This window comes from Hylaeus anthracinus, unplaced genomic scaffold (genome assembly GCF_026225885.1).
Source record: "Hylaeus anthracinus isolate JK02 unplaced genomic scaffold, UHH_iyHylAnth1.0_haploid 11985, whole genome shotgun sequence".
In the NCBI taxonomy this organism is placed as follows: Eukaryota; Metazoa; Arthropoda; class Insecta; order Hymenoptera; family Colletidae; genus Hylaeus; species Hylaeus anthracinus.
The window spans coordinates 2,409,154-2,432,374 of NW_026534333.1; the positions used below are offsets into that span (position 1 = coordinate 2,409,154).

Below are 23,221 nucleotides of genomic sequence, written 5' to 3' on the forward strand. Positions count from 1 at the left end.
TAGAAAGCTTCATTTGTTTTTATTTTCAGGAAGAAATCTGGAATTTGTATCCTTTTTACAGAATAAAACTTGTTCTACTGTAATCTGCAGAATTATGCCATGGAAATGAAAAGTTACTAGCATCCGTCGCCAATCGGAACTCTTGTTCCATGGAAACGAGGTTTTGGTTAGCGTTGGAATAGCGCCATAATAACCCCAAAGTATGACTACTTTTTCATTTAGGAATTTCACATATAATAATCTATACTTTGCACGTAAAATACAGAAATTATATTTATAATAATAAATGCAACGATATTAAAAGACCTGTAACAGATATTTCCTTGGAATACAAATTCACAGAGTTCACACTGTAGATTAGTAAAAACATAACCTACAAACAGGAAAAAGTTTTAGTAGATCTTTTGGAAACTAATGGAAATGAAAAATTAACAAACTTAAGGTACTCCGAAAGCTTGACGATATATTTGTTCGAAAATGAAAATTATTTAAGGAACTTTGCATGCGATGGTACATACGAATATACCGTATTTACGCAGAAAAAAAATGTAGGAAAACACGATTGTACATAACTTTTCTTTTCGGTTCGTCTAAACTAAATGCGTGAGCAGCAGACTAAATAATATGTAAAGAAATGTGATTTATTTGAATGCGTTATTTAAATTATTTAACGCGCGAACCATTCTTGTGTAAATTTAGTTTGTAATTTCGCTAGGTAGGATATCCCAAAAGAAATCTATTTTTACGCGATGTAATCAGAATTTATTTTCAGCAGAAATATCTGCCCTCTTAAATTTTTGTTTATCCAGTCTATGTCCATTGCGAATGTTTCTTGTTAACAGTATGTTCTAAATGAATTACGAACCATCTTTTTTGAGACAGATGTTTCCATTTTGCACAAAAAAACCTGTATATTTTTTTCTTTTGCTATACAGAGGTATGCAAATTATTAGGCTCAAAATAAATAAGCAACAAGAGATTTTTTTTTTAAATAACGCGTATTTAAAAATTCTATAAAAAGACATCCTATTACGGTTACTTTTTTTACGCGATGAATCTTGCTTTTCCCATAACCGCAATTTTACATAGCAAAAATGATCGATAAACGATCGACAAACGATTTAATTAAAACGAAAATACACGGTAAATATCACCCTAATTTTCGATAACAAGGAACATGCAATAAATAAACACTTGAGATATTAAAGATAAAATTTGATAATTGACTCATAAAACAATTCAACAAGAAAAAACATCTCCAATTAAATCTAATGTCGCGAAACTTTTAAATCGCGTATTTAATAAACAAGAATGATACCTTCAACCATAATTTCCTCATGATTCTGCAGCGAACTAATAAAAACGCTAAAGTATTGCATAGAGTCTAGTACTTTGAACACCTCTGTACAATCTAGTACAAGTAGAACGGGCAAATGAAATAGACAAAGGTAAATTATGACCTGTTAACATAAATTACGCAGAGAATATGTATGTATATCGCATAATATGTATTGCCCTGACAATCTATCATTTTTTTGTCTCATATATGTATATATATGTACAATAATCGGATTGTTTATAGTTCTGTCACTTTGTCAGAGTTACATAATTAGATTACATTTAATAGTCAAAGTGCAACCCGTAGATTGACATATATACATTCAATTAGTTACATTATCTAAGAGATTCAAATGTTAATCACATTAATTACGGATATTAATACTAAACAATAGTTGAGTTTAGATCTCTATACGTAATTTGTAGGAAACGTAACTCATCTACCTGATAACATCTCTACTTCTCTATCTGTATGGATGTGTAAATAAACGTAATTAAGCACTTTCAATCGCGTTTAAAGTGTTCTCGCGGTTGCTAAGAAGTTCAGGCTTGGCGTTCCTTAATTATAAAAAGCGCATACTAGAAATTTACAAGCGCAAGTCAGAAAAAGCAAACAGATTTAGGAATGTAATTTATTTATCAGATTTTTTACGGTTTATAAACAATAAATATAATTCACGTTTTAATGTATATCTGATAATATTTTATTTAGACCAAATTAAATTTGATACATGCATTTAGCGAAAGGTGTTATCAGGGGACGAGAGAGTAGATGATGTTTGGATCGAAGAACAAATCAAAAGGTTGTCTAGATCAAACATTCTACATACATAGAACTTGATATCTTCCCCCTTGCGTTCTCCGATTATACAATTCTTGAGAAAAATTCTCTATTACTCTCGCCAAACTTTCATTCGAATCAGAGCTTTGGTTGGAGCGTTTTTCCAATTAAATCTTCCTGTCGCACAGCGACACAGAAGTTCTACTGTATTCACAGAATAAAATACACGTATAATAGATACACCGCATTCTCGACACTTGTCGATATTATCGTAAAAGTTTTTTGTTAACACTCAGAACTTTTTAAGAGCTTCACGTTTAAACATTATATCTGTAAGCTCATTCTTTTTTCTGAATAATTTTTTTTTCCACACGAAACGATATAATAGGTATTGTTCGATCGCTCTAAACAGTTGCATTGATCCGGCTTATTTCTACTTACATGATACAGTATTGTTTTCCGCGAATGCAACAAATTAGGTAAACACGAAGTCTCACGATTCAATTCGGCCGAATTGTATACTATTTTCTCTTTAGTTTTCATCAATTTATTACATAAATTATTAAAAATTTCCATAAATACAAGACAGTTTCTGAATATCGTTAAATAATAATCTGACTTCTATTAGCTCGTTCGTAATTAAGTTTAAAATTATAATGTAGTATATCATAGATATACATATACATATATCGGCCAAATGTCAGTGGAATTTCGTGTTTGCCAAATCAGAAAATGTGAAGCGAACTCAGTCTTTGGTTGGAGCGATCAAACCTTGAAGATTTCCGACGTTTTATTTGTAAAGTGGCTATTGGGTCAATATTTTTAACATTAATAAATTTTATATAAAAATCCATGTACCACTATATTTCGTTTAAAGCGTTCCAACTAAAATAAACAAATGATTTTTACAAGTACATTTTTGGAAATTGTTTTCCGCACAGTGTCGCTCGTGTTTCTCAAAATCATACGTAGCAGAAGATTCTCTCCTTGACTCGGTAAACGAATTTTACAAAGGAAAAATGTAATGTAAATATTACCCACTAAATGATGATAAAAAAAAAAAGAAAAAGAAAAGAGAAACAAATGATACAATTAATTATACAAGTTTGCGAATACAATTAAAAGATGTACAAAATACTTCACGCTCAACAGTGAATTTGAGAAAAACGAGAGAAATAATGAAATATCTAAAATATGTACAAATGTGACAGAAATTAGATTTCACAAAATGTTATATAATATACAGGCGAGTGAAGTTCTTAACAAAATAATAAGTCCTATCCAGGATAAAATTTCTTTATTACTCCTCCTCTAAAATTGTCCCGAATTCATAAATTTTTCGTACACATCGCTGTGCGCCTACCACAACAACATTAATTACAGTTATTTTTTCAGTTAATTACCTAAAAGTAAGAGATACAATAAGCGTAATTATTTTTATATGTACAATATATCTTTTTTTGTTTGTTTCTTATTATGATTTCATGAAGTCTTTCTAGAATTTGCAACGTTTGCACCATTATATTTTTATTTCTCTCTTGATCTCGCGTTACGGCTCGCGAAAGAATTTTCTTATTGCATGCTTGAAAGAAATCTCTGTGCTTCAAGCCCCGGAAAATCAACGACTATCTGAAAACTCTTTATCATGGCCATTTATAATAGGATTAACAGAAAAATCCTCAGTCAGAATGGCTAACGTATCGATCTTGATCAGTGCCTACGAATTTCAAATTACAACAGATGCGTAACGAAATCTTTCTTTAAATGACAATACAAATTATGTGACGGATATACTTGAATTTCATCAGTTCCAAAATCGTAAATTTGATAGTTTACCTTCGATAACTATTACTATTTGCTTTTACATAGATCGCTTTTATAAGTCATACAGAAATACGAAACGTACGATTTGTGCCAAAGAAAAATTCGTTTAAACGAAAATTTACAATTGTTTTTTCTGTGTTTACATCTTCTTCTTCTTCTTCTTCTTTTTTTTTTTTAATGAAAATGTATGTCGAATATTGTCAATACCTTTTGCAAATTTAATTTCTGTTTGCTTCCTATGTTTTAATGTTATATCTCAATTATTATATGGGAAGGGAGACAATATTATAGAAAGACTAAGAGGAAGAGAATAACGCGCGCAAAAATGAGCACAGTTCCTTTTCTCTAGAGTAAACAAATTTTATCAGCAAAATCAAACCACCTTAATGTCAATTTTTCATATAACTGCACAAGTAGACTTTAAAATCTATTTGGCTACAATAAATCATAGATACATGAACAACAGATTGGGTCTTATTTTTATGGCAATATCATTTTTCGATGGGATATTATATGTTTGTTCTAAGCAGGGACTTAATAGTTGTTTACTCGAAGCTTAAACATAGACTTAGCTATTGGTCTAACTTTTATATAATTTGCTCATGTTTTGTAACGAATTCTGCTGGTATGATTAAAGTATTTAAAATAAGCCCTTTCCCTATAGTGATATCATTGAAACCTTGTTGCAGAATATTTCAAAAATTCAACAAAACATTCTTTTCAAGACTGCTTTAAAATCGATTCGAATATTTACGAGGAAACGATTGATTTTTTTTCATAATTTGTATTGCAAATAAATTCAGCGAAGATTATTTTGACTTTCGTAATTTACAATTGTTATAGTGAACGATATAAAAATTCTTAGATGTTCCATATAAACATTACAAATCCTGATACAGTTGTTATGAACTCATCGCGTTGTAATATGGATTTTTACGATACAAGCTTCCCAAACGCAACATTAGGATCTAAATTTATATGCTACAACTGCATACAAAGAGCGATTCGTTACATTTTAACAGCACAAAAATGCATGGCTTAACAATTGATGAAATAATAAAAACTTTCTGTACCGTTCGAGTAACTTTAACGCTAATCCAAGGACAATTATTGATAACAATGGTTCCTTTATTTCACAGCCTGAAAGCCTTTAACGTATTATTTCTTTGTAAAGAAATAAATCGAATGTCTTATTGTATTTAAATCGCATCTATGTACAGTAATGAAATAATCGTACAAGCCCACAGTAAGTCAAATCATTCTACTCTGAATTTACTGAAATGGGTAATGTTGTATTCGTTAATGATATTTATAAAATATTTACTATACAGTTTTCATAGGAAGCAGCTCCATTTCTGATTTCAAATAAAATTTATAATCATAAATGCACGCATAGAAATATCATCGTTAAAAATGTCGGCATTGTATTGCAAAAAAGAATGTAATTTAAAATTAATCTTATACAGAACGTTAATATGTATTTATTATTACATATTTGGAGATCTGTCTTATAAATATAATTGCCAAATGATATACGAAATGTTCAGAAATTTAAAAGAAGAGGAATAGTCGAGCATAAACTTCCGTGCAATATTTTATAATATAAAACAATTAATGCTGTGTCTGAGAAAGCTTGTAATACGATTGCAACAACCGCATCCTAGATTTTCCAGCAATATTACTTGTGTACAAATAAAAAAAACAAAAGCGACAACGGAGTTCTGTCAATTTTGTTCAGCATCTCAGCATCAGAGTATAATTTTGCTAAACGTAAAAGTTCCCTTGCGTCGAACATAATCATTCTTTCAAAGAAACAGAGAATACGCAAGCAATATTATTTCGGCATTAAACTTTTACATTTTTCTGAAAGAATAATTTGTATCAAGAAAGAAATGAAAAATAATATTAGCCAGAAATTAGCGCTAATGTAATGTATTTAAAAAAATAAACTTTCCCCCCCCCCCCCCTAAAAGTTCAGCGAAACACTGTGATTGCATTGAGTAATTGCGGTCGTTCAATGAGCAAGGAAACAATCGACATAGAAAAATGAATCGGAGCACGATCCTTTTGCGATCAAAAATAACTCGATACTTGCAGTGGAATCGATACAATTTCGTCGTCATCGCGCCATAACAGGCAACTGATCAGAGCATTTCTGCAATTGAATCTAGCCGTACCGCATTTCGTATTAACGAGCACGTAGTACATGTCCAGTACCCAAAGTCAGGCAGACATAGGCAAGGTAAAGTTAGCGAAGCCCCCACTGACGTATTGGCGGCAACAGGGGTGCCGATAGCAGGCATCATGTCACTTCCATTGCTAATGAATTTGTTTTGTTTGCCCGTACAAGTTGCTGCTGCTGCGGTTTACCGTCGCAAGCTGCACTTTCCACACCATCCACCTCCATATCCAAACTTTCACTATAATCAAATACATGACTTTTGATAACAAGTATTTTCAAAGAAGAACATCATTCCTCTGAAATATGCTAAATAGCGACTGATATTTTTCTTTACTAATTCCATAGGGGAAGCTTGCAAAAATTCATTCGCTTTCAACATTCTCATTTAGTTGATCTTTCTAATTAAAATTTTACAAATAAGCGTCAACGTACAGAATAGAATACATTTAAAGAAGTAAATATAAGGAATCTCTAAAATGCTTTCATTTGAAAAGACTTTGTCCGATCAATCTTAAATTACCTTTAAAGGAAGCGTGTAAATCATTTTATCGGATCCATCTATTTTTAAAATAGTATCAATGTAAATCAGGGTGGTGATTAAACCAGCATGCTCTCTATCTAATCGGGTATTTTAGTTGACTCGTACAATTGCACATGCATCGACTTACCTATTACTATTAAGCGTAATTTCCCCGGACGTTGGGATTTGTTGCGCCTGACTTTGCGTTTGTTGTTGTTGCCTCGCGAGACTGGCCAATTTGCTCTGCGCGATCAAGCCAGGTAACAGATTGGACGGCGGATGTTTTTGCGGCAGAACTATCGTCGACTGATTATTCACCATATGAGTGCTATTCGAAATATTGTTAGAGTTGTTTATATGCGGTAACGGGCCGTTTTGGTGGCCGTTACCAAAGTTTGTTATCGTTCCACTGGTCGTGGTACATGCACTAAACACTCTAATTCCAGCACTACCACTGCCACAGTTGCCGCCATTCCTATTATTTGTTGGACTAGTCAAGGACTTTGACAGAATGGAAGCGGTACTGCTATTGTTTGGCAATTGTCTGTGTTGCAGTTGTTTAGACTGGTGGTTCGATTGTGTCTCGGAAGCGGCGTTCGCGCATTGCGTGGACACTGTACTCGATGTTGTCGCTTGATTGGTCGTACACGAGAAAGACGACGGGACTGTAGAACTTGTACAAGTATTTACAACACTAGAACCACTACCACTGCACTGAGGCCGACCCTGCTGTGTCACAGGCTGTGCAAAAAGACTGCTAAGTAGCGGAGTCACAACGAAATGTGAACTGCCCAGCTCGTCTGTCCGCGAATCGCTAGAGTTATTGTCAGACAGTTCACTAACACACGCACTACCGGTGATATTTGCTACGGCAAGGTCGAAGTCCGACACAGCGTCCACCGAGAAATAATCAGCGATATTAAATTCAGACGTGAAAGGTGGTTCGTCTCCCGCACGTTCAGGCTCTACTTCCACGCAGATGGATGTAGCGTCGGGTGGGAACGGGTACGGAAGCGGTTTCGTTTGGGATACGGTTGGCTCTACGTCCGAGTCCGTATCGCTACTTTCTTCGCTTGGACTATGCACTGAGACAGGTGGAGTCTTTGGTCGGTAATGTAACCTGTGACGAACATAAATACATCGAGTAAGTAAATCCCATTCTAGAAAGCAACGTTTCCAGATCTCGTTCAACGTACCACTCTTTCTTAACTGGAGTTGTTGTGGCAGTTGTATCGGAGTCCATTGGTTCTCGTTTTGGTTGGTGTATCGTGAAGTCTAAAGACGACCACATATCATCCATATCGGTTGAACAACGATCCAATATTACTCTACAAGTACATATCAACAAAGATGATCATTAAGAAATGTTATTTTTCACGTATAAACATTTCCGTCTATGTGACAACGTCTATCATACCTTCCACCCCGACCAATTCGTCGTCGCGCAAAACCAATACACCTCGGCACTGGTTTGCTGATACTGGTCAGTGCAAACCTATACTTCTTATCAGCCAAGCCTCCATCGTTTTTATCACACCAAGGCCAATTTCCAAACCCACCTGATACAGGCTGCAAAGAGAAAAGCTCTATATCTACAATCCTGAAAAAAAGAACTTTAAGACTATTTCCACACTTTTACGATAACTCATGACATTTTTTCATTGACACCCATGGCATAACATTAAATAACAGCCCATATCATTGAGATAAATCCTGTTCGATTCAGACACCACATCGAACATTCTTCGAGGACTATTTTCGCAGAAAATACACACAAAGAAAAATAACTTCCACGAATTTAATAGCACTCACTGGTAAATAAGTGCTATTTCTATTCCGTCGGAACGCGAATTGACCCTCGTCAGCGGTGTCTTCGTCGTCACGATCCGAGGGAACAGAGGGCTGAGAATGTGAATGAGATGGAAGCGGACTGTCTTCGTCTGAGCTCATCAGTGGGTCCAGCCCACCTCCGAGAACACCAGGCCGACTTCCTCGACCACCTCCGCTACCTGTTCCGCCGCGTACGCCGTTATCGTCTAAACTTCCACCTCTGCTGTCAGTTTTATGTTTTCTTTTCTTGTACTGTCTTTTTTCTTTCCTGGGTACTACTTCGTCCTATTCGAAATAAATAACAATTAACGCATTATCACAAAACAGATTTTTTCTTAAAAATACTTACTTTACTACAAACTTTATTCGCCCAATTTTGATGAACACCAAACTGATTTGTAAACAGCGGAGCAAAAGCTGGCCTCGGTGTTTTCAGCGCCGATACTTCGGCTAAGATTTGTCCATTGAAGTCTTGTGCCTGATATCTGTACACATTATTTTAGTTACATTACGTCCAAAATATATTCTCCTGAAAGACAAAGAGTATAAAGAGTTAGGAAAACTGGTTGCAAACCTTTTCTCGTAGACTTCTATAGTAAGATGTAAGTGTTCTCGCTTGGTTTTCTCTCTTCGTTTAACCATTTCAAGAAGAGTAACTGCTCTACTAAGATCCCTACGAAGTTTCAGCATTTTTTCATAACTAGTTTCGTCGTTCTTACGATTTTTACGTGTTTGCATTTTTTCCGTTCTACGTCTAAACGCTAAATAAGGGTTATTGGCAGCTGAACCGAAACGATGCTCCGTTTTCACTGTTAATAGAAGCGGGTGTTGCTGTAACAAAGATCAAAGTACGTTTATATTAACCGAATATTTATCAAGAATTCTTAAGCATTATGGTACTTATAATATCAAAGCTGCAATAAACATAATCCTAAGACTTTATAAAATTATTTGTATGGTACAGCATAACAACTACGCTCATAGTTGTTGTATGTAAAAACTTACAGTCTTGAGACGTTTATTCAGCCAGTAATCAAAAACAGCAATAATTAAATCGTCGTCTTCTTTCAAAAGTGCTTTAGCTTCGTTAAGCGTGACTACAGTTTGTCCCGAACTTTTCTCCAAACGATCCATCATTTCCTCGAATTGAAGCGGGGTCAAGTCCATTTTACGGCTTTGTACTGCAACCCACTTTTCATCTTCCGAATCCATATCATAATCTGGAATATCTTGTTCCATTGCGAAAGCTTTAAAAAAATAAATATATATGATTATCCAATTTCATCTTTACAAAACAGTAGTAAACACTACAAATCAGAATTTTTTCATATTTTCTTACGCTGCATATGTATAAGTTGACGAGGAAGCTTGTAATCGGCTGGATATATCTTATCGTAAGCTTCCGCGTCTGCCAAGTCGGTTACTTCGGGGGTAGGAATGATCAGACCCGTACATATTGCTCTTTGCAAGTGATGTTCCTGTACAAAAAATCAATACATCAAACTTGATCCTGTATGAATTACTTCTGATTTTATGTTGGTAAAGTATGATATAATTGAAACTGAGTAGCTATAACAGTGTATGATATAGTATAAATAATATTCTTGTGAAATTTACTAAATGAGTTAAATGTATTGAACGTATCAAAAGAAATTTTTGGTTGTATAAAAATGAAAAGAGTTGCAATAGCACATCTAAGATATGTAAAGTAAGAATATAGGTATGAACATATACATTGTTGATACATTCTTTATTTATTATATACTCTTAATATATTGTTCATTAATTAGATTGGTATAAGTATATACCAAAAATGAAAGAAGCACAGATAATGAATATAAACCATTGCAGTGTCTGCTTCGCATTATATATCAGTGTTATCGCTATATAAATAACATATTGCTATTATTCGCGATCAACTTCAAGAATATAATGTTGAATAATCATTGTTTACACGGTATAGAATACTCAAATAAATTGACTACAATATAAAGAAAACATTGAAAATCCTATGTTGTCACAAAAGCAACAAATAATGTTAAAAGTTTCAGTATGTCGAACAGCAATGTTGAAACATCATGTTTAATTTAGTTGCTGCTTCGAAACAAGGGGTTGACAGCTGTCAATAACGTTTCATCTAGACGCATCGATGCCCAAAGAAGAAGCGTAACAGACGAAATAAGGTTGAAAATTATATTTAACGTTAAAAACAAGAATTTTCACACATAATAATGATAAAAAGGCTGCCATCTGCCGGTTGTTTACGAAGATGCGCTCGAGGGTAAGATGGCGGACGGGGAAAACATGCTGGAAGAAGGCTGAACAATTCGACTTACACATTCCTCCTCCTTTTCCATGCCGCTGGGCATTTGGGGCACAGCACGGTTAATGGCCGAGTAATCTGGCAGATCCGGCAGTTCCTCGGCCATGTAAATCGGCATGGGCTTGGAAGCGTCCAGGGCACGGGCCCTGAACGACAGCTTGCTCATCCTGAGGCGGCTGGCTCGCGTGTTGACAACCGAGTTGGCTGGTGTCGAACCGTGAGGCCAGTCGGGTCGGCTCGGGCCTCGGGTTTGCGGAACGTGAACCTGACTGGGCCTGGCTGGGGGCCCTGCGCCCGTAATACCCGGCACAGAGAGCGGTCAGGGCCTCATCGTTCTCCGGCCATCGCGCTGGAACACGGTCACTCAGTCACCAAACGAGATATATCACTTTGAAAACATGTTTGCGTGACACGGTCCCTGCTCAAAGCCATCATGGCCGACGCACAGCCATTTAACACGTTCAGCTCGAGCAGTTCCGCGATGCGCCGCGTGCCGCGCGGGAATCGGCTCACTGCCGCCACCGGTCCGCTCCCCAACGCTCATTGGACGATACGCGCTTCTCCTCCACTCAAGCCTCGTTCACACTGTCCCTACACTTTTATTCGAAAATTTCACTGTTTTTAGACTTTACAATTTCCCACAATTCAATTCATTCGTATATCATACGAACTGGGCAAAATTCGTACGCGATAGGACTGGCCGGATTTCAATGGCAATTTTAATGTGTTTTTATTTAATACTAGCTGTACCTGGCTATACTCAGTTTGGTTAACGCTAAATCTACCGACGTTCATGTACTTATAGTCTATTTTTACTGAGATGGAGAATACCTTTGACCGCGCAATGATTTTTGTTGGAAATGCCACCAAAGGGCATGTCACTGCCAAGGCCGCGATCGCAGTTTAAGCGCCCCGCGCAAGCGGACGAGATTTTTCAATTCGTCGAAACAATTTTGAAAAAATATCATGATCTTTTCCGAAATATTATTATAACTGACAAATTCTTTTGTTTCATTTCTACTCGTCGAGTTTAAAGTACGATCAATGTTACTCCAATTGAAAAAATTACATAGTTTCGTTGTCGCTATTTTTCATAAATATCCGCAGTCTAATTATATACAATATTAGATCTATCGGAAAGTTCTGTCCGTTTTTAAAATAACAAAAAGTAATAAATTCCTCATACCTTGAATAAATTTTATTGAATAATATACTTTTTATCATTATTTATGTCATCTTGCCTGCATGATTGCAATGTGTATATTGTTTTCAATAAATATGCGCGTACTTGTTAAAAACTTGTAACCGGAACAGACAGAACTTTCCAGTAGACCTAATATATGAACGAACATTTCTTCTATTAATCGTTTTGTATGAATTGAAGAATTAAATAGCAACTTATTATCACAGAGTATACGTTTGTATTTTGGAATACTTTGCGCACGCGTCGCTCTCATGCGGATACTTTGAATTTTCAGTTTGCCTACGTAAATGAAAATCTTTATTAATTAATCTTCTTAAATTTAATCATATTTATTTGTACTATCTACAATTTTAGCGTAAAAATCAAGCGAACGTATCTCATTACCATGCTTTCAAACTAAATTACACGTAACCACATAGTGGTTGCTACAAGTTTTTCAGTCAACGTACTACGCGTTAAAATAAACGAGAATTTGACAAATATAAGTAACGACAACAGAACCGAATTAAAATCGTCGATATAATCGTCTTTAAATAAAGGATACAAATAGTAATGCATAAACGACGATACTTCATAAAATAATTTATCTTCTTTGCATTCGATGAAAAATTTAGGTTAGACGCATCAGTGCACCACGTTTTCGTCCATGGTGTGCAATATTGACGCAACGCGATATAATGTCAGATTATCAATTCTGAAATGTTTCCAATAAGTAAGAACGACAAATAAATCGTTGAATATTATATTTAACTACGAAAACATTTCATTGATACTAAATCGGATTGCCGCGTATCGATATGGCGCATACCATTGCAATTCTATCCACGATTCCTAAGTTATCTTACCATATTCGAATGCAACTTCCAAAGTCAACGATATGCGATGTTTCGCCAGGTATTATTTTTTACATGCACTTTCTCTCATGTTTCCAGAGCTCGAATTTCTTGCAATGATTACGTGTTACAGCGCACTACCGCTACGATCCGTTGTACACTGAATTTGCGTATTTTACATGTACAACTTGGCAGAAAAAGCCAGCTTATTCAAATATTTGACGTAAATTTAAAATGTTTATATTACGTAAAATTCGAACGATACAAGTTTTAATTTGCGTCTCTGTTGGTTGGCCCTTTCATTGTTGAAATGTATTTTATTCTTGCTACACCCGGTAATTTTCCTTTGTTTCAGTTTCAAAAGATCAAAATGACACGTTGTCGGAATTAAAATGTGCGGACATAATCGTAACAGATTGCGATTTATTTTTACCATATATGGATAAATTACCATCGTTAAAATGGGTACAGACAACGTGGGCTGGCATCGAGACGTTCGTTTCACGTTTACAAAATAACAAAAAATCTAATTACGTTATTACAAGATTCTCTGACAAAGCCTTTGGGTTTGCCATGTCCGAGTACGTGACAGCACATATTTTTAATTTTGAACGCGATCAGAGGCAACAATACGAACAACAAAGAAATTGTAATTGGGAGAAAAGTGGAAAAATTTCTAATCACAGATTGATTTGCGATCTATCTGTGGGAATTCTAGGCTTAGGAAACATAGGAAAATCAAGTAAACATGTATTGCATTTTGTGTTGATCGTTTCCGTGGAAAATATTTAATTTAAATTTAAGTATGCCTAATTCTTGCAGTTGGACAGAAATTGAAAACGTTCGGGGCTACTGTGTGGGGAATAACACGGACACCACTTAAAGAAAAATTAGATTACATTGATGAACATAGAACAATTGAATCCCTACCTGAAATGCTCACGCATTGCGATTATATTGTTAATGTTCTACCATCCACACCTAATACTATAGGTTTATTGAATGGAAATGTATTGCAAAACTGTAAAAACAGAGGCAGTGTCTTCATCAATATAGGCCGGGGTACGATCATTAACGAAGTAGATTTATTAAACGCCATTCAGCAACAGTGGATTTCTGGAGCAATACTGGATGTTTTTGAAGAAGAACCACTGTCAAAAGATAGTAAATTGTGGTCAATGCCACAGGTATTTTCGTTTTTATTCTTCCAACGCGAAGTAAAAATGTTGGCACTTATGTAAATTGGTTAAATTAACATTTTTTTTATAGGTTACTATCTCACCACACATTTCAGGCGTGACTCGTCCCCAGGATGTTGGCAGACTTTTCGCTGAGAATTATCAAAGATTCATTAAAGGTGAAACGTTGTTAAATACGGTAAATTTACAAGAAGCATATTAGTTATTTAAAAGATTCAACTGTTAATTGAATTTTTGTACCAGTTTTCTTTTTAAACAATTTTATACACTGTAAAAATTAAGCTAAACTATATAGATGATTATTAATTATAAAACTTAAATAATATTAATATGAAAACAATTATTTCAATAATTTATTATATATAATAATATATATTATTAGTATTAGAAAATATCCTCGCAAAATATTTACTCTGTTTCTTGAACAACCGGGCTTGGAGATGGTTTCAAACCTCGTATACTAAGGTCATAAACTACTTCCTCTACTTTTTTAACAGAGTACTTTAAGCTGTCGAAACGTTTCCTTAAATTGTCATTTTTTAAATTTAAAAGTCTGAAACCAGCGATTAATTCGTTCACAAATCGTGCTATCTCTATAGGTCGATTGTAATCGCCGTTAGTAACGCTATTTACAGCGAAACGACTCTGAAACATAACGTATAAATGACTAGCAACCACACTCATGCAATAAATTATATATACCAGTTCTGCTGACAATTGTAGTAAGCCCATCAAGAAGTCTTCCAAGTCCAAGTGAAAACCGTCTTCTCTATTATTTTGAACTAGGTACATTTCCAATGTAATTTAGTATGAAAGAAAATACATAAATACACTTATATTATAAAGTAAAGTAAGAAATACAAATAAATTTCTATTACAAATCACGTACCTCCTAACATTTCCGCAACAGTTTCCTTACTAACCAAAACCTTAACCTCTAAATATATCACTAAAGAGGCTAGGAAACATAATTTTTGCGTGACAGAACGCCAGTGGTCGTGAAATCTATAGTACTGATCCTTTGGTACAATTTTTGCAAGTGCAGCATAACTTTTACGTACATTTTCGAATAATTCTCTTGCCATTGTGCAGTATTTAGATACAACTGCGAATAAAAAAAGAAAATAAGTGTTATGACAATACAATGATATATTAGACATTCTCATACTTATGTTTTCTTCAAAGTTATTTTCATTATGAATGTTTTGTAATATCATCATAATATCTCTGGCAGTCTTTTCAAGATCTCTTACATTAGTACGGATTTCCTTTAACAAAAGAAAATTAATTTTAATGTACTTTACACATAAGATGTAAATAAACTTAGCTATTCGGTCGTTATAATTTAAAATTGTAACGAACTTTCGCGTAACATTTTGCAAACATATAACACATCAACCATAAGAGTAAACAAACCATTCTAATACAAACAAAAAAACGAGGAGTGGCGTAAACCTACAAGTCTGAAACGATTTCTTTTATCATAATTTACATAATGTTATTTAACAAGATTAACGATTTATCAGTCGAATGTAATTGTTATCAATGTATTGTACCCACCTCGCGTATTTCTTCTTCGTTACTTAGAAAATCCTGAAACGAATTAAATATTTCTGATATTCTCTCAGCCATATTGTTCTTTATTCTTCGGAAAAATTAATAAAAGATAAGGAAACTGTGTGTAACAATGTTTCGCTGAAACAATATCTTATCAAGATTCCGCTGGTTCTGCCCAATGTTGTTTAGACGCAGTAAGTTAAACGAAGTTAGGCGAGCCGGGATTTTAGCGTATACACGGAGGGATGTCAAATTGTAAGAGCAGTGATACCAAATTTGTAGGCGAAATTGGCGGGAGTTATAGTGAATTTTTTCGCGAGGTATAATTTGTTTCTTTAGTCGGCTGTGGCATAGGGAGTATACGAATATACAGGGTGTCCAAAAATGTTGTAACATCTTGAAAGGGATGGTTCGGGAGGTGATTTGAAACAATTATTTCCTTAGCGAAAATGTTGTACGAGGTTTCGTTGAGAAGATATTAACGGAAAACCCTGACCAATCAGAGCGCGAGTATGTCGGTTGAGCGTAGGCTACGCGCTAGGTGGCTGCGCTCATACGCTACCGCGGCCGCTCCACCGGCATACTCGGCCTCTGATTGGTCAGTGTTTTTTCTTAATATCTCCTCTACGACGCCTCGGACAATATTTTCGCTAAGGAAAAAGTTGTTTCAAATCACCCCCCGGACCACCCCTTTCAAGGTGTTACAACATTTTTGGATACCCTGTATACGTACTTTGGAAACTTTGTTTACTAATGTGTTGGAGGTCGCAAAAGAAGCAACCTGAAGCGAACCGCTAACGCTAACTGTTAGCGGCTAACGCTGCCGGTAGCTAGCGCCAACTCGTGCTGATTTAACGATCTACATTATCTACAATCAGGTTCGTTTGTTTTCAAATGCACAATGAAGAACCACGAAGAGTCAACTTGTTGCTACTCGTCGGTCTTAATATCTCGATACTAAAAATGGTAACAAACGACTATTTTATATGGTATTCGTGGCACAAAATGTACTAAATATATTAACACATTGCTCAGCCACTCAGAAAGTGGAGGTTCCTGCAAAAATGTTCTAAACAAGGTCTAACAAGAAATAAAAACACGCAGAAAGCTGAAAGGAAAACACATCCACTTTTCCAAATGAAATTGAAAGAAGCTTCACAAAGAAGCTTCACACATGTCGTTATAATCTTCGGCATGAGAAATGCAGACAATGGAAACTTTATGGCCAGGTTTGCGTTTGAATCACCTTTTTAATTTAGTTACATTTTACTACCGATATCGCCTAAAGTATCACAGCTACATTCACGATGATACTTTTCAGAATACGCATGCGCACTCAGAATTGGAACCTGCAAAAATTTCATCTCCAAAAGAGTCCCTTTCGACGATGCTGCGTCGAAACGAACGGCACGATCGTTTCACGCCAACGATCATGCCACGACATCGGTTTCAACCGGTCCGGAACAGAGTCCGTAAGCGCGTGAGCCATAAGCTGCGCTGCAAGGTCTCGCGCGATGTATAAATAGAAACCAGTAGGTCCTGCTGTGAAGTCGAGGAAGATGGTTGGAATTCTACAGGATGCCTCTACGTACCTCGTAGAGGATACCCCCGGGGAATCTGCGGGCGTGTCATTGATCCCGATAGATGCGTTCAACCAAACGTCCGCGAGAGAGAAAGAAAGAGGACTGGCTTTATTGAAAAGTTCACGCCCACGTTCGTGTGCTCGCGAGGGCTGCGATCGGGTTCGCCAGGACTCGCTTAGGCAAATCGACGATACATATAGTCGATGTATTAGATGTACAAATTATTTCTGTGCTTGTATATTCGTACATTTATAACTTTAGAAAGGTACAGAATTCATTTCTACGGTTGATATTGTATACACAACGCCTGTGAACGTGATGGTAGTCCACTCAACGTTTTTGTTTATATTTGGATGTATATAAGGGATACAATGATAAAACTTACGCATCCTAGTATAACTCTTAATAATAAGAGATATAAGTACCTACACATAAGATTGCGTATATTTTATTTATCCTACATAGTACACGTTTCATTTTAGGTACACCCATGTAATAATTAATGCAGAAAATATCGAACGAGTTCGTTGTAAGAAAAATATGCAAATATTGGAGTTCATTCGAGAAAACGAGACTAGTATATTTTTCAATGAACTTGCCATGACGTCAATCTCCAAGAATATATTATCTTACGAACGAGTGGCTGGTATTATAGCGTGGAAAATGGATGCAAAATGATCGGCGACAACGAACCGATTGAGATCCTGTTGGTCGAGGAAGAAGAAAGCTGGGCGACCCGTTAAACTCGCATTCCTTCGAGCGGCTATCTTACTAAAATTCTGGTGCCGTAGGCCGTCATAAATTTTTGGTACACCGAGGTTCGTACCGCGGTGCAAGCTCGATGCAGTCGCGCGTACGAACCGTTTTAATTTTAGCAGAAGCGATCTTATCGTCGAAGGAAGATTGCAGCCAGTTGCAGGCGTTCGCGTCTATTCGCGTTTCATTTTAATGAAATTTCTCAGGGTTGTCACGAGTGGAGGACTGAGGATAGGCAAAGATTGCAAGTATGTTAGAGCCTCTGGCAGGACGTCGAAAAGTCACTGGGATGTCGTGGTCGAACGCGTAGCAGAAGTGTGGGAAGCCAGCAAGGAGGTTAGGAGTCGTGGATGAACTTGTATATAGATTTACAGGAAACTGCTGTCGAGGTGGATGTCACGAACTCGTAACAGAACTATGTGGACTCGTTAGGAGGTTAGGAATAAAATTGCTAGCGTATACGTTTTGACTCGCTAGCAAACGAGGGGACTCTTACTGCCTCAACCAGACAGTTTGGGTAGCTCGGAGTGCAATCCTAGCTTTAGCCTGTAATAGGCGTGCAATAGGTAATATCACTAATATCCTATACTCTGCGACTTTGAACAGTTCGGTCGTCGGTTCGAAAATTCTCCAGCAATGACGTAAACGGGTAGCGCCCCGCGGGCATTTCTTTAACGCAGGCGTCACCCATACGCGGTCCCTCTTTTATACCTGCGCGAATCAAAACAGACGGCCCCTTATCTTTCTCGCTCGAGTTACCTCGATTCCCGCGGGGCTCCGCCGTTTTAATTGCGACCGTTCCTGCGACGAGACTGGTTCGCTTTCGCAGTTTTAAAACCAGCGTGTCTCTGTAAGTGGAGCGAACTTATAATAATTTTCTTTGCAGACGCGTTCTCTTCAGCACGTCGATGTGAACGGTACTTAATGCTAGTGTTTGCAACGACAGACACGTGAAATGCATCGGTGTAAATGTCAGGGTCACCGGCATACGTAGCAGCCTTTCAGACGAATGCCGATTAAATGCCGACGGTTTTACTAGCTTTACGCCGGCAGAAACCATTCTAATTGGATAATTTGTTACCGAAAACGGCCAACGGGAACATTTTGTCATTTTATCGAACTAGTAATTCCAAATTCACGGGGCTTCAGGTTCGCGTTCTCTGGTAACATTGTCGAGGTAGTTGTTTCGAGATAGTCACGTTAAAGAGTGCAAATGGAAACTGATGTTGAAAATACATTGTTACAGTTTTACAAAATTTTTATAGAACTGGGGCGGTCAATTTAAATTGAAACAGGCTCGTACGATTTATATTCAATCAGAGAACAGTCGAGCGAAGTTTTGTTGAAATCCTCCGTTAAATAAATCCACGGAACAACAACCTTAAAAAATCGAGCGATCCGTTAGCCGCACGCGTACCTGTTTACAAATTCGTATTCGCGTATTGACATTCTCGCGCGCGCTCGTCATAAAAACGAGCGAGAAAACCTGTTTGACGCGCAAATATTGAACTGCTACTAGGTTCCTCTCTCGTAACAATCTTGGCAACGACAATAACGCGAAACGTTATGAATATTAACCCTCGGACCACGAGCTATACCTACTCGCGCCCGCTGCGAACGTCGATGTTTTAGCTCTTTGCGCTTTGTAGCGCGTTAACACGTTGACCGCCACGTCATCCATATATATGGGTGACAGTGCTTTTCACTGAAGAAGTAGAAAAATTAATTTTGATAGTCAAACATGAAAGGAAATGAATTTGAATGATATTCATGAATTTTGATGAAGTTACAAAAATAAATAGCACGATAAACGTTTGATTGTGTAGTTTCAAATAGTTTAAATAATATTTAATCCTAGCAGAAATTTTCACGAATATTTATCTGGCAGTCAACGTGTTAAACAGTTTAACTTTGAAACCATGTTATTCGTCATAACGATACTCGGTGGTTTCTACGTGGATATGGATACGTCTCTTAGATCTCCGTTTCGCGTTAAAACGCAGCCACGCAAATGTTACGGAATCTTTTTTCTCTGCGTCCATAAAACGACGCAACTCGTCGCTCGATTGTTACGAGTACCAAGCGTAAGCAGTACTCGGAGCTGGAAAATACAGAGGAACCGAAGTAGGAATAATTTTCCACGGAACGATACCAAAGGACACCAAACAAATTCCACGCGTGGAGGCGCGACTCGCAACACACGTTGCGCGGAGAACCAACAGGTTTCACTCGCCGGACTAGTTAATAAATTATCGTAGTCCGCCGCCATCTTCATCTTCGACGTTGCAAGTGGGAATTCGGAATACTGGCCAGCCATTGCGGAATCAGTGCACCTCGTTGATTGCGAGCCGATGCCACAGGACGAAACCATAAAATGGACCGCAACCTGTTTGCCCGTGTACTCGAAACGGTTATCTACGGAACAGCCATAATTATTCAATCAATCGGGCGCGTTAGTCGACCAGCTGTGGATTATAATTTCACATATTATACTTATTACGTATTATTTTTCGCACGAATCTATTAAGGAGAAGTTCCCAAGCATGATCCCGACCGTGCAAAAGTTGATTAAAAAAATCATTGTCACGCTTGGAGACCTCTCCTTGCATGTTATCGCGACTTTCTACTGATTTATTCAAAATCCCGCAGGTTTCTTTTCCCCGAAATTACGGCTGAGATCTGGATTCTCTTCGGATTACGTCGTCGCGAGGATGGAAAAAAAAGAACGAGACTCGAGCGGAAATAAAGGGCAATCGCGGCCGCAAATTATAGTCCTGTTGTTCTCGGCTCGGCGATCTATAAACGGAGGACCGTTCTTTCTCGATCGCGTCGTTGACGTATTCCGTTTAAGCTCGGCCCGTTTCCTCGGCTAGCCAGCGTCTTTGTTTGTTTGTTTGTTTTTTTTTTTTTTTAATCTGTTCCGCTGTCATTTGCTCGACGCAGTAGGTAAGGAGTCGACGTCTCGTTCGCCAAGGTAGGCGCCTGCTTTTTTATTCGCCACCCCGTAGGCGGCGAGTTCTCACTCGACATTCCCGGCAATCTCTGATCGACGAGTTTTTATGAAGGTCGTACGAGCTACGCGAGCCGTACCCACTTACCCAGCTGCATCGCTGATGCACGTGTTTACGTTATTTGCGTTCGAGTTGCGAGCACGAAAAAATGCTTCGACGTTACCGATGCAATAAATTCAGAAAAAAATACGCTCGTTGATTGTTCTTATTTACAGCATATTTAACGCATCGGGATCAGAAGATCGCACGGCCGGTGGCCAGCCAGTGATTCCAGCCGACGTTGAGATTCTAGCGATTTCCCGGGGATCCAAGGTTCGCGCGCGAGAAAGACGGAGAGAAAGAGCAGTCCATAGGTTAAGTCCCCACCAACGGGTCTCGTGGAAAGATGCTGGCCGGACTCACGTGGTTAACGCACGTAGATACATATATTATCTTGGCGCGCGCACATCTTGGCCTCCCGTGGTTCGCCGGTTAGTGGTTAGTGGGTGCGCAGGTTGCCGATGTGCGCGCACACACCGTGCGTGTCGCGTCGAGGTATGCCACTCGGCCAATCCGGTGCCACGTATACCGATCGCCTACGTTATACGCTCGTTGCGCTTTGCTTCGCGAGTAACACGTGATTTTTTTTCGACGCGAACCAGGCCCAAGTCGCGACCGAACCGATCGAATCGTTGTTTACCGCGCAAAAAGCGAACGATTCGGAGAGGACACTCGACGTCGACGCGGAGGAAAGTGCTCGACCACCGAAAGCGTTGGAGCCGTTTAACGTGTCCACTGCCGCTCCAGTTTTCCCTCTTTGGGGGATGCGTCGATAGACCCACCGTTACCTTCAAAGTTTACAAGTGTAGCATCCACGCCTACTAAGGAGTCGAAACGAATCGGAAAGGAAAACACGAATCGTAGCATTCGAGGATCGTGGATTCGAGGATCGTGGATTCGAGGATCGTGGATTCGAATCTCCGTGCCTTATTTTTCGTTTACACGCGAGTATTAGGCTCGAACTGCCATTAGCAACCAACGCGACAGTTGGTCACTTAACAACACTTCATCTACCGGTCTATTTGGAAACAGTTTGCAACTAAGAACAGGGTTTTCTATATTGCTATATATATCCAGGTTAATTTATCCGTTACTTTAAATTGAGCATCGTCATTGCTCATCGCAATATCTATCACTATTAGATGACCGACAACGCAGTTAATTAATTCCTGCGAATAGATCCCGGGATCGAAAAGCCTGTAAATAGACCGCCGGTACATAAAGTGTTTATATTCGCGAGCAGTCCGGCCTGGCTCCAGGTAACGCTCCAACGGCACGGTTTCCCCTTTGGTGAACGCTGTTGGGATCCGGTTGAGCGGCGTTTCGCGACGAAAGGACGTAAACGCGAATCCGTTCGTTTTCTCGAGCGGCCGTTTCGTCGAGTGCGCGAATAGCATCGGAGAAAGTGAAGCGGCACTCGGAAATGAACGAAATAACCGAGCCGAAGCGGTTCCGTTTATGTAACCGCCGACAGTCGCGCGTTGCACGCGCGGTCGTTGAAGTCTCCGCGCCTCTGCGTGTCGCGGCGCATTGGAATTCCTCGGGACGTGTCGCTCCGCGTTCGCGCCGACGGCTCGATTATACGATGTGATCCTCTGGCTACCTACCTACGTACAGGAGTACATTTTAATAGTTGTATATGTTTGTATCTGCGTTTGTATACGTAACGTAAGAACCTACTGGATCGTCCAGACGGTCACGGTCCGGAACGTACGTGAGCTCTCGCGTTACATGTTTTACCTATCGACGTATCATATATACAAACAACGAGTCATCGTCGCGATACCGATCCATCGGAAGACACCGATCCGTTGTGGGAACCTAGCGAGAGAACGCCACTGCATCGTGCGGGATTCGAATCGCGAAGCTCGAGCCGGTAAACAGCCGTTCGCACTCTGGAATCGAGCCACGTCCGTTCGTGAGTTTGGCGACGCGACGTCGACGAGGCTCTGAAAAAGATAATAACAACGGTAGAGGGGCGAGCAAAGAGCGCGACAAGGGAGAAAATACCCGGCGCTAAGAGCCAGCTCGCGAGGAGGAGGACGAGGACGAAGACCGAGAAGAGAAAACACTTAACGAAGGAGGCCTTCGCGTATTACCGCCGCGAGAGAAGTACCTGTGCCGCGAGAGAGGCGGGAACGCGCCAGGCGATTTGAATACCAAATCGGCTGCTCTTGTGCAATTCCTTCGCCGTTCTCTCTCTCTCTCTCTCTCTCTCTCTCTCTCTCTCTCTCTCTCTCT

At 38.4% G+C, this 23,221-nt stretch overlaps 3 protein-coding genes across 5 annotated transcripts; 1 reads left to right on the forward strand and 2 right to left on the reverse strand.

Annotated features, from left to right (window-relative positions):
* Positions 1 to 443: 443 nt before the first annotated feature.
* LOC128886724 (enhancer of polycomb homolog 1) lies at positions 444 to 11,275 on the reverse strand. The gene is made up of 10 exons (XM_054141869.1): positions 10,812 to 11,275; positions 9,815 to 9,953; positions 9,481 to 9,722; positions 9,050 to 9,306; positions 8,825 to 8,960; positions 8,458 to 8,760; positions 8,063 to 8,214; positions 7,842 to 7,973; positions 6,794 to 7,765; positions 444 to 6,363 (listed from the first exon to the last, which is right to left on the reverse strand). The coding sequence occupies exons 1-10, from the start codon at positions 10,962 to 10,964 to the stop codon at positions 6,246 to 6,248; spliced, it is 2,604 nt and encodes an 867-aa protein (XP_053997844.1). The 5' UTR covers positions 10,965 to 11,275; the 3' UTR covers positions 444 to 6,245.
* A 1,414-nt stretch (positions 11,276 to 12,689) lies between these two features.
* On the forward strand, positions 12,690 to 14,253 carry LOC128887068 (glyoxylate/hydroxypyruvate reductase A-like). 2 transcript variants are annotated; one of them, XM_054142518.1, is made up of 4 exons: positions 12,690 to 12,896; positions 13,191 to 13,577; positions 13,640 to 14,022; positions 14,105 to 14,253. In XM_054142518.1, the coding sequence occupies exons 1-4, from the start codon at positions 12,800 to 12,802 to the stop codon at positions 14,234 to 14,236; spliced, it is 999 nt and encodes a 332-aa protein (XP_053998493.1). In that variant the 5' UTR covers positions 12,690 to 12,799; the 3' UTR covers positions 14,237 to 14,253. The 2 variants fall into 2 exon arrangements, with proteins under 2 accessions (XP_053998493.1, XP_053998494.1); XM_054142519.1 differs by having other exon boundaries at positions 13,658 to 14,022.
* A 7-nt stretch (positions 14,254 to 14,260) lies between these two features.
* LOC128887069 (translin) lies at positions 14,261 to 15,843 on the reverse strand. Of its 2 annotated transcripts, XM_054142521.1 has the most exons (5): positions 15,595 to 15,841; positions 15,203 to 15,302; positions 14,924 to 15,139; positions 14,737 to 14,816; positions 14,261 to 14,679 (listed from the first exon to the last, which is right to left on the reverse strand). In XM_054142521.1, exons 1-5 carry the CDS (start codon positions 15,664 to 15,666, stop codon positions 14,443 to 14,445), a joined length of 705 nt encoding a protein of 234 aa, XP_053998496.1. In that variant the 5' UTR covers positions 15,667 to 15,841; the 3' UTR covers positions 14,261 to 14,442. The 2 variants fall into 2 exon arrangements, with proteins under 2 accessions (XP_053998496.1, XP_053998495.1); XM_054142520.1 differs by having other exon boundaries at positions 14,261 to 14,816; positions 15,595 to 15,843.
* Between the last annotated feature and the right edge of the window lie 7,378 nt (positions 15,844 to 23,221).